The following is a 16727-nucleotide window of genomic DNA, read 5'->3' as shown; positions in this document are numbered from 1 at the left end:
GGCCTGATGAAGTTAAGTTGTATAAACTTAGAAGATTATTTAATGTAGTACTGTAAAATTAACTAAACAATAGGATTTTCAAAGAACTTAGCCCTTGTTATGTAAATTAAAATCCTTTATAAGATAATAAATGATTACAAAATGCCTTCTTATAGGCCAAAACTTATATAACACACGATGATTTCCCTTATAACCAATGAGAAAATTACAGTGTTTCTATTAATGGCAGAGGAAACTTTGGCATTAATGGCTGGAAGTAGTGATACACATTTGCAATTGCATACTTTAGACCAGTGGTCCCCAACCTTTTTTGGGCCATGGACCGGTTTAGTGTCAGAAAATATTTTCACGGGCTGGCCTTAAGGGTGGGACAGATAAATGTGTCATGTGACCAAGACAAGTGTCAAGAGTGAGTCTTAGACGGATGTAACAGAGGGAATCTTGGTCATTTTAAAAAAATAAAACATCATTTAGACTTAATATAAATAAAACGGAAATAATGTAAGTTATTTATTCTTTCACTGTGGACCAGTACCAAATGGCCCACGGACCGGTACCGGTCCATGGTCCCGGGGTTGGGGACCACTGCTTTAGACAACCACAAACTTAAGGAGTATTACTAATAAATGGTCCCTGAAACATACAGTGCATAACAGCCAATGCTTTGTCAGCACTCACCAGTTCACCAGTTTGGAGCCTGTGCATATCTGCACATTTGCAACGTATTTAGGGGTTTTTTTGTTTTGTTTTGTTTTTTGTTTTGAGGAACAGAGAGAGAGATAGGGACAGATATATAAAAAGGGAGAGAGATGAGAAGCATCATTTGTGGCATCTTAGTTGTTCATTGATTGCTTTCTCTTATGTTCATTGATTGCTTTCTCATAGGGGCTCCAGCCAAGCCAGTGACCCCTTGCTCAAGCCAGTGAACATGGGGTCATGTCAGTGACCCCACACTCAAGTGGGCTGAGCCCTCGCTTAAGCCATGACCTTGCGGTTTCAAACTTGGGTCCTCAGTGTCCCAGGCCGACGTTGTATTCACTTCACCACTGCCTGGTCAGGCTGGGATTTTTTTTTTAATAAAATGAGCATAATTTTTCTAAGCAGATCATTTTGGTGTGGTATCATGGGATATGAGAACACCTTGAACAGAGTTTACTTTAAACATTATAGGAGGGCCGTGTGTTACCTTCTGTTTATACTGTGACCAGGCTCTGAGCTCATAAAATGAAAAATGGAATTTGTAAGTACAAAACCTATATTAAGCAAAAACTTGACAAGATCTTTTAAATGGCAAGGAATGAGTATCACTCCTGTGTAATTATCTGAAGGGTTTATTTGTTGCTGGCCTTTTAGTACGTATTGATGCTTAATTACCCAAGCCCCTAAGGTATTAAAGAACTCCACCTTTCTAGTTTTTACTTCTTTATTAACAGTAATTTATTAAAGATAATACCTATAGATATAAAGGTACCACTTTAAACATATTTTCAGAAAGTACTAAAAGTGTTATAGCCTCTAGAAATAATGGCTAAAGTATTAATAGAATCTTATGATTATGGTTATTGGGGGAACTTGCATCTGACCTACAACATGATCTTTGATAATATTCTTGGGGAATCTTGTGCCAGGCAGAAATTTTTGAAAACTTACTTAAACCTTATTTCAGTGGGTAGCAATACAGATAAAATTCTAGAGTTTTCTTTGTTGGGGGCCTTTGTTTTTACTCTTTTTTTTTTTTTAACTAATCTAGTGACCAACCCACTAAAAATAATCAATTTTAAACTCTGGTCTATTAAGTATATGATTTAAATTTATACTCAGGATTTGAATTGGTAGAAATAAAACTAGACCTTTTTTTTAGGATCTAGGTTATTTTGAAATCCCCAAAGGATAGGGTAGTTGCTTATCTTTTGGTTACGTTTTAGGTCGTTCAAGCCCTCAGTTAGATCCTTTGAGAAAAAGCCCTACCATGGAACAAGCAGTACAGACCGCCTCGGCCCACTTACCTGCTCCAGCACCTGTTGGGAGAAGGAGCCCTGTATCAACCAGGCCTTTACCATCTACCAGCCAAAAAGCAATAGAAAATCAAGAGCACAGGCGAGGTAGAACTTTAGCTGTTTACTAATTCCTTAATTGACTCATCGACATTTTCCATTCACCTTATTTCATTAAAAAGATATGCTTTATATGAATGATCCTAGAAAGTTTAAACTGAACTTGATAGAATGTTCATTCTTTCAAATTTGGCTCAAAGTAGTGATGGTGGTGGGGATATAGATTTTGGGGGGTTTGTTTTGGGATTTTTTTCCCTCATTTCTAACTTTATAGAAGTTATTGTGTCCTGAATTAATTTTCTACTTTGTATGTCTTTTATAGCTGAAGTACACAAAGTTTCAAGACCAGAAAATGAGCAACTCAGAAATGATAGCAAGAGACAAATAGGTAAGTTACTTGGATCTGAAAACTATATTTTGTTTCGTAGTAGAAAGAACATTTGGAATTTGTGATGAATAATTACTGTACAAAATGAATGGCAGGGGGTGGTGGCTATAAAGGGCACAGGCGTGTTTCATTGTGGTAACTAGTTTTTTTCTCGTTTTCTTGGTGGTAGTGGTGTGGCAAAATGTCATAGAACTATACATAAAGACTACCAAAAAATGATTACATGCAAAAGCTGTTGACATCTGAATGAGATCTGTAATGTAATTAATTAAATTGTGCCACTATCAATTTCCTGGTTTTGCTAATACGCAATAGTTTATTAAAATGAGAATGACATGTAGGACCACTCAGTACTATTTTTTTGTTTGTTTGTTTAAATATTATAAAATAAAAGTATTTAAAACACCAATACATTTCTGGAATAAACCCCATCACATGCTAGGCAATTGTCTTTTTTTTTTTTTTGTATTTTTTCTGAAGTTGGAAACGGGGAGGCAGTCAGACAGACTCCCACATGCGCCCAACCGGGATCCACCTGGCATGCCCACCAGGGGGCAATGCTCTGCCCATCTGGGGCGTTGCTCTGTCGTGACCAAAGCCATTCTAAGGCCGAGGCCATGGAACCATCCTCAGCGCCCAGGCCAACTTTGCTCCAATGGAGCCTCAGCTGCGGGAGGGGAAGAGAGAAACAGAGAGGAAGGAGAGGGGGCGGGGTGGAGAAGCAGATGGGCACTTTTCCTGTGTGTCCTGGCTGGAAATTGAACACGGGACTCCTGCACGCCAGGCCAACGCTCTACCACTGAACCAACCGGCCAGGACCTAGACAATTGTCTTAATATGTCTTGAATGTTATCTGCTGGTAGGATTTATACACTTATATTTACATTGTTGCCTAGCTTCCTCTTTTGTACTATCTTTTGTATTCTTTTTTTCATGTTTTTGTATCAGTTGCATGTTAGAATTATAAAATTGTTTTTATTGTTTTCTATGTTTTATTGGGTTTTTTTGTTTTGGGGTGTTTTTTTTTTTGTATTTCTCTGAAGCTGGAAACGGGGAGAGACAGTCAGACAGACTCCCGCATGCGCCCGACCGGGATCCACCCGGCACGCCCACCAGGGGCGATGCTCTGCCCACCAGGGGGCGTTGCTCTGCCCCTCCGGGGCGTTACTCTGTCACGACCAGAGCCACTCTAGCGCCTGGGGCAGAGGCCAAGGAGCCATCCCCAGCGCCTGGGCCATCTTTGCTCCAATGGAGCCTCGCTGCGGGAGGGGAAGAGAGACAGAGAGGAAGGAGGGGGGGAGGGGTGGAGAAGCAGCTGGGCGCCTCTCCTGTGTGCCCTGGCCAGGAATCGAACCCGGGACCTCTGCACGCCAGGCCAACGCTCTACCACTGAGCCAACCAGCCAGGGCCTATGTTTTATTGTTTTAAGAATCAAATTATCTGTACTTTAAAAGATTGACATTTTCTTATTAAAATTTATTAAGCCCTGAGCCATTTTTTGAAGTAATTTCTTTCATGGTTATTGATTTAATAAGATTGTATACTTCATCTGTTTTGTAATCTGTTTTATCCCAAATTAATCCATTTTATTAATATTTCCTAAATTATTAGTAGAGAATAAATTATAATTTAAAACTCTTCCAAATTAAAAAATTAAGGCAATATGTAATCTCCTTACTTAGATAAGACTTGGAAATTGACCTTTCCTTTAATTTTATAAAGTTAAATATATTTAAAATATATAAATACTTTATTTTTCCTATACATTTTTATATGCATTTTTGTATGTGCTCTATGCCGTAAAATGAGAGTTTCTGGTTTGGTTTAGTGTATTTTACTTTTTTATTTAATTTGAAAAAGAAAAATCTCTCCCTCAGAATAAAATAATTACTATAATTTCATCATTTAAAAATTATATAAAATAACAAAAGTATCTTTCACTTCTCTTCAAAATTCATCCCCAGAGGCTCATTAACAGAACAGTGGATATTCCTTTAGGTTTTTTTTCTTATAATTTTACGGGTATATACTTAAACTTTTTTTTTTTTAATTGATTTCATCAAGAGAGGAAGGGCGGGGGTGGAGGGTAGAGACAGGAACATTGAGCTGTCTCTGTATGTGCCCTGAGTGGGTATTGATCCGGCAACTTCTGTGCTTCGGGATGATGCCAACTGAAATATCAGGCCAAGGCAAAAACTTTTGTTTTTAAAGACAGAAGGATCATACTGTGCTTCCTGGCTTGTGGCCAAGACATTTTTATTTTATTTATTTTTAGCAAGAGAGAGGCAGAGGGGGACAGACAGGAAGGGAGAGAGATGAGAAGCATCAGTGTTTCATTGAGGCACCTTAGTTGTTCATTGATTACTTTTTCATATGTGCATTGGCCAAGGGGAAGGGGGAGTTACAGCTGAGCTAGTGACCCCTTGCTCAGCCAGCAACTGTGTGCTCAAGCTGGTGAGCCCATTATTATTCTGTGGTCACTTCTGATCTTTGTCAGTATATATTAAACATTACACGTTATTCTAATTGTTGAATTCATACTGCTTTGTGCACTGTGTGCTTCTGTTAACTCATATCAAGTACTATTCCATATTCCTGTTTGTTTTTTAACTATTACTATTGTGTTGGATATTTGGGTTCTCAAGTTTTCACTATAATTTATGCTGCTGTGGTATTGCTTCATCATACCTTATAAATACTGTTATCATATTACATTGTAGAGAAAGACTAGATACAAGAAGACTTGAATAACAGCCACTTAGAGGGAAACAGTCAAGATGGAATAGGAAGTGGGTGAAGTGGTTGCCCTGGTCCTTCTTTTGTGTTATCTGTGATGTGGAAATGACATCTACCTTGCAGGTGGCTCTGATTCATGTTCATTTATTTTTGTTACTATAAGTCTTGGTCCCTGTGATCCTTTCTATAAAAGGCTTCCTAATTTTTAAGAACCTACACAGTGTTTGGTACTCTGTAGGTTAGGAATATAAGCAAAACATAGCCTCTGCCTTCAAGGAGTACACAGTAATTTATTACCAAAGTTGTACACTTTATCAGTTACATATATAAGTGTGGACCCCACAAATAAAAATTTCATGTGTGCTGTTTATAAATTTCATGTGTGCTATATATTAAATGTTAGTGAAACTTCATTTCTTTTTTATGTAAAATACTATACAAGTATAATGTATACAGATTAATAAGTATTTCTGTTGTAGACCATTTAATATAAAACCACTGTCATGGCTTCTGTCTTAAACTAGCTTATTTCTTTTCTTTATTAACATAGTTCCAGGTGCTCCTTCAGCTCCAAGGAGAGGGCGTGGGGGTCATCGAGGTGGCAGGGGAAGATTTGGTATTCGAAGAGATGGTCCTATGAAATTTGAGAAAGACTTTGACTTTGAAAGTGCAAATGCACAATTTAACAAGGAGGAAATTGACAGAGAGTTTCATAATAAACTTAAATTGAAAGGTAAATTTTTATTTTTACTTACTTTACTTCTTTGACTTATGTATCATTGATGTTTAGTTCAAGTCTTGACTTTTATGGTATGTTCTTGTTTTTCAGTAGAAGATAAACTTGAGAAACAGGAGAAGCCTGTAAATGGTGAAGACAAAGGAGACTCAGGAGTTGATACTCAAAACAGTGAAGGAAATGCAGATGAAGAAGACCCACTTGGACCTAATTGCTATTATGACAAAACTAAATCCTTCTTTGATAACATTTCTTGTGATGATAATAGGTACAGTCTTTTAAGCTGCTCTTAAGCTTTGGGGACATTAAAGTGTGAAAATGATCTTTTATAAATTTACAAAGTTTAATGAATACTTAAACTATCTAATAACTATACTTTTTTTTTTTTTTTGTATTTTTCTGAAGCTGGAAACAGGGATAGACAGACAGACTCCCGCATGCGCCCGACTGGGATCAACCCAGCACGCCCACCAGGGGGTGATGCTCTGCCCACCAGGGGGCGATGCTCTGCCCCTCTGGGGGCGTCGCTCTGTTGCGACCAGAGCCACTCTGGCGCCTGGGGCAGAGGCCAAGGAGCCATCCCCAGTGCCCGGGCCATCTTTACTCCAATGGAGCCTCGCTGCAGGAGGGGAAGAGACAGAGAGGAAGGAGAGGGGGAGGGGTGGAGAAGCAGATGGGCGCTTCTCCTGTGTGCCCTGGCCGGGAATCGAACCTGGGACTTCTGCAAGCCAGGCTGACGCTCTACCGCTGAGCCAACCAGCCAGGGCCTAACTATACTTTTTTAATGTTTTATTTTGCTTAAAAAAATTGTATTAAAATTAAAATTAGTAGTTAGAACAGAAGCATTCATTTAACATCTAAGTATGGCCTTTTACTTTACCCCTCAAAGCCAGGGCCAAAGTACTAATGTTATTTGAACTTTGATAATACAATAAAACTGCCACATTTCAGTAAAAATTCATCCAGAAAATGGTCAAATTAATTAAAGGAGCTAGTATAACAAACAAGAGTCCCAGGGTTGCCACTGCCCAATCCACATTGTCCTTCTCCTGGCTTCAGATTAGTGCCACCTGGTGGCAGTCTTCTGCTTCAGTTAAACATGAATGGGGATGATTGATTCTGAGCCTTGTGATTGGGCTCTAGGATAGCAGCAGCAGCATCAGTAGTTCAGACATTTGCTTCAGGTATCAGATTCACAGATTTTCCAGAATCATACTGGGAATTCAGGAACCTGCCATTCTGCTGCTCTTAGATTCCTGAGACAGAGTTTCCTGTCCTGGCTTTGCCTTCTCTCTCTCTGGGGCTGAGTGGGGGTGGAGTTAATTGCCAATCCCATTATATCTGAATTGCCATTATATTGGTGCTGTTATTGTTTTATCAACTGTATGCTAGAATCTAATACCAGTCATATTTCTACATAAAATTTAATAGAATATTATAAGAACATATTGCTATGGACGGCTTGTGATTGACTTAGATAAGGTACTTATTCTTATTTGATCTTTAGGAATTACTTTGCCTTAATTTGGGAATTAGTACTACATAGTTTTGCTTGAAAATGTTCTTTAAAACCTGATATACACTAAAGATGATTTATCCTTACAATAGAGAACGGAGACCAACCTGGGCTGAAGAAAGAAGATTAAATGCTGAAACATTTGGAATCCCACTTCGTCCAAACCGTGGCCGTGGGGGGTACAGAGGCAGAGGAGGTCTTGGTTTTCGTGGTGGTCGAGGGCGTGGTGGTGGCAGAGGTGGTACCTTCACTACCCCTCGCGGATTTCGAGGTGGATTCAGAGGAGGTCGTGGGGGCAGGGAGTTTGCAGATTTTGAATATAGAGTAAGTATTATATGCTGCTCTAAAACTACATGCCAAATAGCATGCATGTTAATGAAACTCAAAATGTTTTTTACTTTTATCTATTTTGGGCGAATATTTTTAGGGCATTTGTATAACTTTCATTTTTACCTGATTAGCATATTTTATCATTTTAAGGAGCAGTAATTTCTTTTGCAATGTCTGTTTTGTCTTTTTATTATAGAACTTTGATTTTAGACTTTACAGATTAGTAAAAATTTCCCCCATCAAAGCTACTAGAGACTGACTTAAGATTATTACTTTTTATTTTTTTTAAATTCTTTTGTTGTTGAAAGCACAGGGGGAATCACTAAAAACATTATCCAAAGAAGGGTTATATCGTACCATCTTTATATCAGATTACAAAATATGCTTTAATACCAAGAGTCTAGGAAAGACATACTTCACAATGGAAGACAACCTATATGTTTAATAGCATTTATATAGTATTTTGCATGAACTAGGCATTGTTCTAAACGTTTTTCTCATATTAACTCACTTAAACCTCACAGTAACTCTGTGATGTATGTTCTCTTTTTAATCCCCAGTTTACAAGTGAGAAAATGGGTATAGAGATGTTAAATACCTTCTCCAAGGTCAGCTAGTAAGTGATGATCCTGTGTCTTGAACCTAGTCAGTTTGTTCCTGAGTCAGTGCTCTTTAGTTTTGTGGAAAACTCAACTACATTTTCATTGGTTTTCTGATTTTGCCCATGGTCTTGAAAATCTTATGATAAATTGACATTTGGGAACTGCTGCTAGAAATTGTGTAACTCTGTGTAGAATGTTCATATGTGTTATTTATTTAAAGGTTCTGTAAATTAAACCAGTGTCGCTATCCTAGTTTATTGATTTTGGGGGATAGTGGGAAGGAAGGTATTTAATCACAGAAAGGATCAAAATCCCCTCGGAAAGAGGTCTACTAGGAATTAGAAAGGGCAGCTGGGAACAAAAGACCTGCTGACAGGAATTTCATTGTCCAGTATTTAAAACTGACCATTGTTGAGATCCTTTTTAAAGTTTCAGTGTTAGTGGCTTTTAGGTCTGGTCTGTTAATTTTGATGCCTTTGATATTGTCTCTCACAAATTAGCTTCATCATTAAGTCAGTCTTTCCAGCCCTGGTGGCCTAATGGAGCTGCAGCACTTCTAACTTGAAAAATTGCCATTCCAGCTGGGAGACTGTATCTGTAGAACCAGAAAATGTCTTTTTTGCTTGTCACTGTTGCTGCTCTTGCCAGTGACATTTTGCTTACAGAATTGAGTAGCCTTTTCACAAATGTTTTTCCTTAACGTCTCTGCAGTATTTGACACTGAGGATCACCCACCCAACTTGAAATCTTTCTCTAGTTTTTGTTTGTTTGCTCGTTTGTTTGTTTTTAAATGACACTTGTTTCTCAACACAGCCTATAAGGTGCTTCATGATCTTCTTGCTTCTCCAGGTTAGCCGTCTAGTGCTGGCTCTAGTCCTTGCCAGCGGGATTCCCCTTTTCTTCATTCACTCTGCCACAGATATATGGGCCTTCTTGCTCTTGTTAAGGGACAAACTTATTCCTATCAGGACCTTTTTATTTATTTCTTCTGCTGAAACATTAGTTTTCCCTTTGCAAGCATTTATGTTCATGTTTGCACTCTTGCATATGCTCAGACATGCCTGAGTACGCTCTCTCCTCCTCTCTTCTCTCCTCTCCCTCTCACTTTCCCTTCCCCCTTCCCTTTGTGAGCTTGTCATGGATAGCTTCTAGTCAGGACTGTGTATGCTTCCACCTGCATTGCTCTGTCTTCACCTGCTTTGTGTCTGTGGTCAGCTTAAACTTAACCTTTCTCAGAATGACCTCATCATCATCTTGCCTTTCCCTCTTCTCAGCTTTGCCTCTTCCTGATGCTTGATTGGCTAGTGATACACCATTCTTTTTTTTTTTTTTTTTTTTAAGTTGTCAAGTCTAGTTTAAATTTTTTATTTTATTTTATTTATTCATTTTATTCTATTTTATTTTATTTTTATTTTTTATTTTTTTGCATTTTCTTTTCTGAAGCTGGAAACAGGGAGAGACAGTCAGACAGACTCCCGCATGCGCCCGACCGGGATCCACCCGGCACGCCCACCATGGGGCGACGCTCTGCCCACCAGGGGGCGATGCTCTGCCCATCCTGGGCGTCGCCATGTTGCGACCAGAGCCACTCTAGCGCCTGGGGCAGAGGCCACAGAGCCATCCCCAGTGCCCGGGCCATCTTTGCTCCAATGGAGCCTTGGCTGCGGGAGGGGAAGAGAGAGACAGAGAGGAAGGCGCGGCGGAGGGGTGGAGAAGCAAATGGGCGCTTCTCCTATGTGCCCTGGCCGGGAATCGAACCCGGGTCCTCCGCACGCTAGGCCGACGCTCTACCACTGAGCCAACCGGCCAGGGCCATTTATTCATTTTAGAGAGGGGGTAGAGAGAGAGAGAGAGAGAGAGAGAGAGAGAGAGAATGAGGGAGAAGCTGGAAGTATCAACTCCCATATGTGCCTTGACCAGGCAAGCCCAGGGTTTTGAACCGGCAACCTCAGTGTTTCCAAGTTGACACTTGATCCACTGCGCCACCACTGGTCAGGCTGATACACCATTCTTTTTGTCTCCTAGATGGTGGAGGTATCCATAATCATAGCCCGTTTCCACATCACCACATTTATTCCTTTGGCATGTCCCTGCCAACTACCATGATAACCTACTGATTGTTCTCCAGACCTTTAGTCTCTACCTCATTTCAGGCATATCAGCTACCTGTTGAAGAACTTAAGACAACTCCTTGTTGAAAACTAAATTATTGAGTCAGCTTGGTTTGAGAATTTTAAAAATTGTCGCCAGTGACTCAGTTAAGTCATTAAACCTTTCAGGCCCTCAATTTTGACATTTGTGGAAGGAGAGTTGCAGTCTTATCTCAGGTATATATACCTTATAAAGATCATTAAAGTCTCAGTTGGAAAGCCTGTGGGAGTCTGACCTCCTGGCCAAACTGTATACCTCCTCTGTAGTATCCCCGCAGGACCCAGGACCTTAGTCTTCCTGAGAGCATCATTCCACTCCAGGGATGCTCTAATTATTTGGATTTCACATACATACGGTTTCATTAACAATCTTTTCCTATACCCTCAAGCTATTAGTTTAACTCTGCCCTTGTAAACACACAGAATAAACATACTCTTCATCATTTTTAGATATTTGAAAAAATAGCTGTCCTTTTGTATAAGACTGGACTGTTACTTCACTTTTCTCTAAACTTCGAGTAACCACTCTGTGCATGATATTTGTATTTATTAATGTAAACATTTTTTTGAAGCTGTGTCTTACTGTTCAGTCATTTTGAGTCTTTAGTTAAAACCCCTGTCACATTTAGGGTGGGGCAAATGTAGATTTACAGATGTTTATATGGAAAATAATACAATAATTGCCTGACCTGTGATGGTGCAATGGATAAAGGGTTGACCTGGAATGCTGAGGTCACCAATTAAAACCCTGGGCTTGCCTGGTCAAGGCACATATGAGAAGCAATTATTACGAGTTTATGCTTCCCGCTCCTCCTTCACCCTCTTTCTCCTCTCTCTAAAATCCATAAATAAAATATTTGAAAAAAAAATAAAATAATACAATAATTAATAAACAATATAAGAATAAACTGTTTCATGTACTCACAACTCTAAACCTATTTTTGCCCCTCCCTAATATTGCAGAATGAGAATGTATTGTAGAGGTTGTCTGCGTGAGTCTATCTGTACTAGTGTATCCCTGACAATATCTGTTAGAGTGTTTCAAGGGGTAACAGATTCACTGGACCCTGTAGTATTGCCCTCTTGGTGGTTAAAAGGTTCTAATGTGACATTGCTCTGCCTCTTCTTTGTATTTTTCCGAAGCTGGAAACGGGGAGACAGTCAGACAGACTCCCGCATGCGCCCGACCGGGATCCACCCTGCACGCCCACCAGGGAGCGACGCTCTGCCCACCAGGGGGCGATGCTGTGCCCCTCCGGGGCGTAGCTCTGTTGCGACCAGAGCCACTCTAGCACCTGGGGCAGAGGCCAAGGAGCCATCCCCAGCACCCCGGCCATCTTTGCTCCAATGGAGCCTCGCTGCGGGAGGGGAAGAGAGAGACAGAGAGGAAGGAGAGGGGGAGGGGTGGAGAAGCAGATGGGCGCTTCTCCTGTGTGCCCTGGCTGGGAATCGAACCCGGGACCCCTTGCACGCCAGGCCGACGCTCTACCACTGAGCCAACCGGCCAGGGCTGCCTCTTCTTCTTATGAGGGTCCCACTTGACATACCCAGCCCCATTTTTGATTCCCTTTAACTTATCTGATTCAAGCAAGTTTACTCATGGTCATCTCTTATACACACTGTGCTTGATTCCAACTCTGACCTCATTCATTGATCAGATATACTGGCTTCCTCGTATATGCCAAGCACTGTGCTAGACATTGGTGGTAAGCAAAACAGACTCATTCTTGGCCTTCTTGGTGTTTTTAGTGCAGTGGGAAATCAGAGACAGCTAAAAGTCAGGGGGTCCCTTTGATTTACCCTTCACAGTCTTGCCCAAGATAGAAGTTTCTATCTTTGGAAACTTCTCTTCCTCCACTGATTTCTACCTTTTATCACCTCCTGTAGTATCTGCTTTCATCAGCATACATTTTAAATACATTCATGTTCCCCATGTTATATTGTTTTGTTCTATTTCAGCAGCTTAGATGGGAGCCTCTTGGCATTAGTAAATATGTATTCTTTTTCCACCAAAACACCTTGCTCAGCATGGAGCCATAATGGGCTTGAAATAAATGCTTAGCATATGTTAATTTAGGAGTACACTACTTTAGCTTCAGGTATGCCAAAGGTCCATCAGTGTGGCTAGCCCATGATTGTCCATTCCAAAGTTAAATGACCCTTCTGTCTGCCATGTGAACCCTGGCCTTCTCAGCATCCTGTGCCTTCTAAATCATATCATCTGGCACCTTTAAAGTTAGAAATAGTGAGTGATCACTATTAAATAAAGGAGATTTACCTGCAGGGATTAAACTCATTTCTCAAACACATAATATTTCTCAGAGGTGTATGTCAGTGCATTTGCAGCAGCCTTCATGTACTGGTTAGCTTTGTTCTTTGTACTGTATTGGCATGAATCGTTACGTTTTTAGGGTAAGCATAAGCAAGTCTGATTGTTGAATAAGAACATAGCTTTGCTAGGATTATCGATTTTTAGGACTCTAGAAATACCAGCCAAATTAGAACCTCTCTCCCACTCCATCCCAATACATAGTTAGGAAACCAAGGACTCAGAGATGTTAACTCTTAATAAAAATGCAAGCTAATATATAACCCAAAATACACTTCCTTTGACTTTCAGGCCAGTTTTCCTTAAGTATGTTAGAAACATAAACTTGTAGTGGGTTTGGTCCTTCAGTACTTTCTTTTTCTTTCTTTTGTTGTGGGATGGGGGGAGAAATCGGGCCAGGGATAATAAGAGGGCAGCCAGCTTCTATTTTATATACTGCTGCTAAGAGGTTAAACCACCAAGATGGATGAGACAGTGCTTCCCATTTGAGTATGTGTTTCTTCAGAGAGTGACCAGAGACAATGAGGTGTCCCAAAGGACTCAGTATGATTTTCTCCCTTTACCCTTTCTCCTCTCCATTCCTCTACCTCTGTCTCTTTCTCTTTTCCCTCTCTCCTTCTTTTTCTTGCTTGTTGTATTGTTTTGTTTTGTTCTAGAAAACCACAGTTTTTGAACTCTAATAGGTCTAGATTAATCAAATAACTTTCTGAAAAGTTAAAAAAGCAATTGTAGCATGTGGAGGTTGGCTTTAGTGAGGGGTGGCAGGATCATCTTCAGCTTAATTCTATCTACACCAGCTTACACCATGCCATATGTATTCCATTTTAGTAACATTGTACAAATGGTTTGGTGCAGTCTGCACAGATAAAATTAAGTCTTTAACATAGGAAATGTGTATCTCTAACAGCCAGGATGAGAATCAGCAATAAAAACCAGGTATGTGCCTGACCTGGCGGTGGCGCAGTAGATAGAGCATCAAACTGGGATGCGGACGGACCTAGTTTCGAGACCCCGAGGTCGCCAGCTTGAGTGCGGGCTCATCTGGTTTGAGTGAGGCTCACCAGCTTGGACCCAAGGTCGCTGGCTCCAGCAAGGGGTTGCTCGGTCTGCTGAAGGCCCGCAATAAACAACTAAGGTGTTGCAACGCGCAATGAAAAACTAATGATTGATACTTCTCAACTCTCCGTTCCTGTCTGTCTGTCCCTGTCTATCCCTCTCTCTGACTCACTCTCTGTCTCTGTAAAAAAATAAATAAATAAATAAAATTTATTTTTTTTAAATAAATAAATAAAATTTATTTTTTTAAAAATTATTAAAAAAAAAAAAAGCCAGGCATGTGGTGGCAGCTTGTCCTGAGGAAAGTAGAAGCCCCTGGCTCTGATACTGTGTGTGTACGTGCCTTCAGTTAAGAATTTGTCTCCCTGGAAAGCTAAAGGTTCTTTGAGATTTTCACTGCTTTTTCCCTAGTGACTTTTTAAAATTTCCCATTGAAGTTTCTGATTTTCAGAACTTATTTCAAATTTAAAAGTTATCCTTTAAAATGAATTTCTAAATGCAGTTAACGAAGAATGCGCTCCTGCTGGGTGTGGAGGTTATAAAAAGTGTTTCCTGGAAATCAGTGGTGTAGATTTGTAAATGAAAGTAAAAGGAGGATATATTTAAAGTTAATGGAAAATATACTTAAACAAATTGGAAATTATCAATAATTTGAAACGGGCTAATTTTCTTTTCCTTTTTTAGAAAGACAACAAAGTTGCTGCATAGTCTACAAACAAGTCTTTGAAAATAGGTGAATTTTAGCTCTTCGTGGTCCTGAGAATTGGTTTCAGTCTTTACCAAGAATGAAGAAATGAATTTGCTGTATATTTGTCACCAGCACTGGGTTTTTGTTTGTTTGTTTGTTTGTTTGATTTTCTGCTTAATTTCGAAGATACAATGCAGTTTTATTGGGTGGGGGGAGGGCGGCTCATCTTTAAAAATGAGCATTAAATATATTTGAAATAGCAGAAGGTTAAGTACTTTCTTATGTATAGTTAAACTAAAACAATACTTCAGTGGGACTTATAAGTATTTTTTCATCACTGAAAGGATTTTTCTTATCACTAAATTGTATTTGGCAATTATTTCAGGTTGCCTGCAGATAGGGCCGTGATACTGTGTTTCAAGCCACAGAAGGTTGTGTGTGTGTGTGTGTGTGTGTGTGTGTGCGCGTGCGCGTATGTGTGTGTATCTTTCGCCCTTTCTTTCTTTTTTGGAAATTCTGTAATATCCCTTTTGGAGTAGCTTATTTTGTCAATTAGGGTGCTGGATGGTAGAAAATTTTGTCAGTCAACTATGTACACATAGTAACTATGTACACACTGTTTCTTAGGCAGAGGTAACTTTTTTATATAGTTGTAAAATTCCATTATATCCCATTGCCAAAGAAACATTAAGAACTTTGTATAGCTGTATAAAAAGCAACTAATTTTTTAAAGAATAAACATTTTAAAGTCAGCAAACATACTGTGTCCTTGCAGAAGTTGATGTGCTGAGGAGCAGAGCTATGGGTGGATCTTCTTTTCATAGCTTTCCAGGCTTAAATTTTTTTATTTTGAATTTCTGCTTTTTTAATGTTTGAAACAAATGAAGATTTGATACATTCTTTCATTGTCTAAAAAGGATAAATTACTCATGCTCATGTAAGAACTTCACTTTATAATAAATGGTGTATCACAGGATTTGTCCAAATAATAGATATTTTTAGTATATGAAGGTAAATAATTGTAGATAAAAATGTACCTAGCTGTATTTTCAAATAAGTAAATCCCCCTCCCCTCTTTTTTTTTTAAACAATAAAACTAGGCATCAATTAACGTGTTCTTCCTGATAATGCCTGGAATTCTGTAATAAGAGGTTGACTCATTCCATTATATTTCAAGAGGATTCAGAGTGTTAGAAATTATTTTGGCAACCTGTGAGATCAACAGTCCTTGGGCCTGTGATCCACAAGTGACTCAGTATAGAGTTTATTGCTAACTATAAATTACTAGCGAATCTTTTTGATATTTTAAGCTTTAGTGGGGTGGGAATCTGGCCAATTTTATGTTCTTATGAAGATCATGAAATAAAGGGATCCAAAGATTTAAATATTTTTATCTCTTGATTTTATTAACTTTCTCCTTAAACTATTCAGTAGTGATAAAGATGTGGAAAACTGTACCATAGGAGAATCGGGATATTTAAAGATGGTTAAAATTTTTAATTTTAGATATTTGGTATAGCTCTACAAGAAAATGTTTTGTAATTGGTTTCATTAGTAAGTTTCAGCACTTGGCAGCCATAATTTTTAGATAATATTGCTTAATGCTATTTGTTTACATGTTGACAGCAATTTAGAGGGCCCACAAATCATGCTGTTGAACACATTTCTGAGGCATTCTGATCATCAAAGCAAGTGCTATGGCAATACCTGTAGACTGTTAGAGATGTTGTGGGCTGATTTCAAGACAAAAAACTGTAATACCAGTTCTACATGCTCTAAAGTATGAATTCATGCATTTTCCAAGCTCTCTGGGTCACTGACTAGAGCATTTGGTGCCCCAATAATAACTGGCAGCATGGCATACCTGCAGTGCACCTTACAGAATTAAAGCAAGGTTTTTATTCTGCGACAGAATAAAACTCTTCAATAAAAAATGTTTGTCAAAGTTCTTTCTCTTGAAACAGTAATATTCACTTATCATAAATAATGAAAGGCATATTAATGTCAGAGGGGCATTATGGTCATGTTTATATTCCCTAATATAACTAAAATAATTTCTCTTTTTCTGTGATTTATTTATTGTTGTAGGCATGTAGGTAACGGTAGGAGCCCCTGGCTCCCACTCTAGAGTGGAAAACACAC

General features: G+C 39.2%; 1 protein-coding gene across 4 annotated transcripts in view; it reads left to right on the top strand.

The window, feature by feature from the left end:
• The window catches only part of LSM14A (LSM14A mRNA processing body assembly factor), a 46903-nt gene extending 31235 nt beyond the window's left edge, over positions 1-15668 (top strand). The window contains exons 5-10 of one of the 4 annotated variants that reach the window (XM_066348094.1): positions 1926-2102; positions 2377-2442; positions 5729-5911; positions 6011-6182; positions 7523-7754; positions 14582-15668. In XM_066348094.1, coding sequence (XP_066204191.1) covers positions 1926-2102; positions 2377-2442; positions 5729-5911; positions 6011-6182; positions 7523-7754; positions 14582-14605 — 854 coding nt within the window. In that variant the 3' untranslated portion in view covers positions 14606-15668. Of the gene's footprint in view, positions 1-1925; positions 2103-2376; positions 2443-5728; positions 5912-6007; positions 6183-7522; positions 7755-14581 lie in introns of all 4 variants that reach the window. The other 3 variants (XM_066348093.1, XM_066348096.1, XM_066348095.1) reach the window with 3 other exon arrangements.
• The last annotated feature ends 1059 nt before the right edge of the window (positions 15669-16727 follow it).

Source organism: Saccopteryx leptura, chromosome 9 (genome assembly GCF_036850995.1).
Source record: "Saccopteryx leptura isolate mSacLep1 chromosome 9, mSacLep1_pri_phased_curated, whole genome shotgun sequence".
Classification (NCBI taxonomy): Eukaryota; Metazoa; Chordata; class Mammalia; order Chiroptera; family Emballonuridae; genus Saccopteryx; species Saccopteryx leptura.
This window is presented reverse-complemented; position numbering and strand designations above follow the sequence as displayed.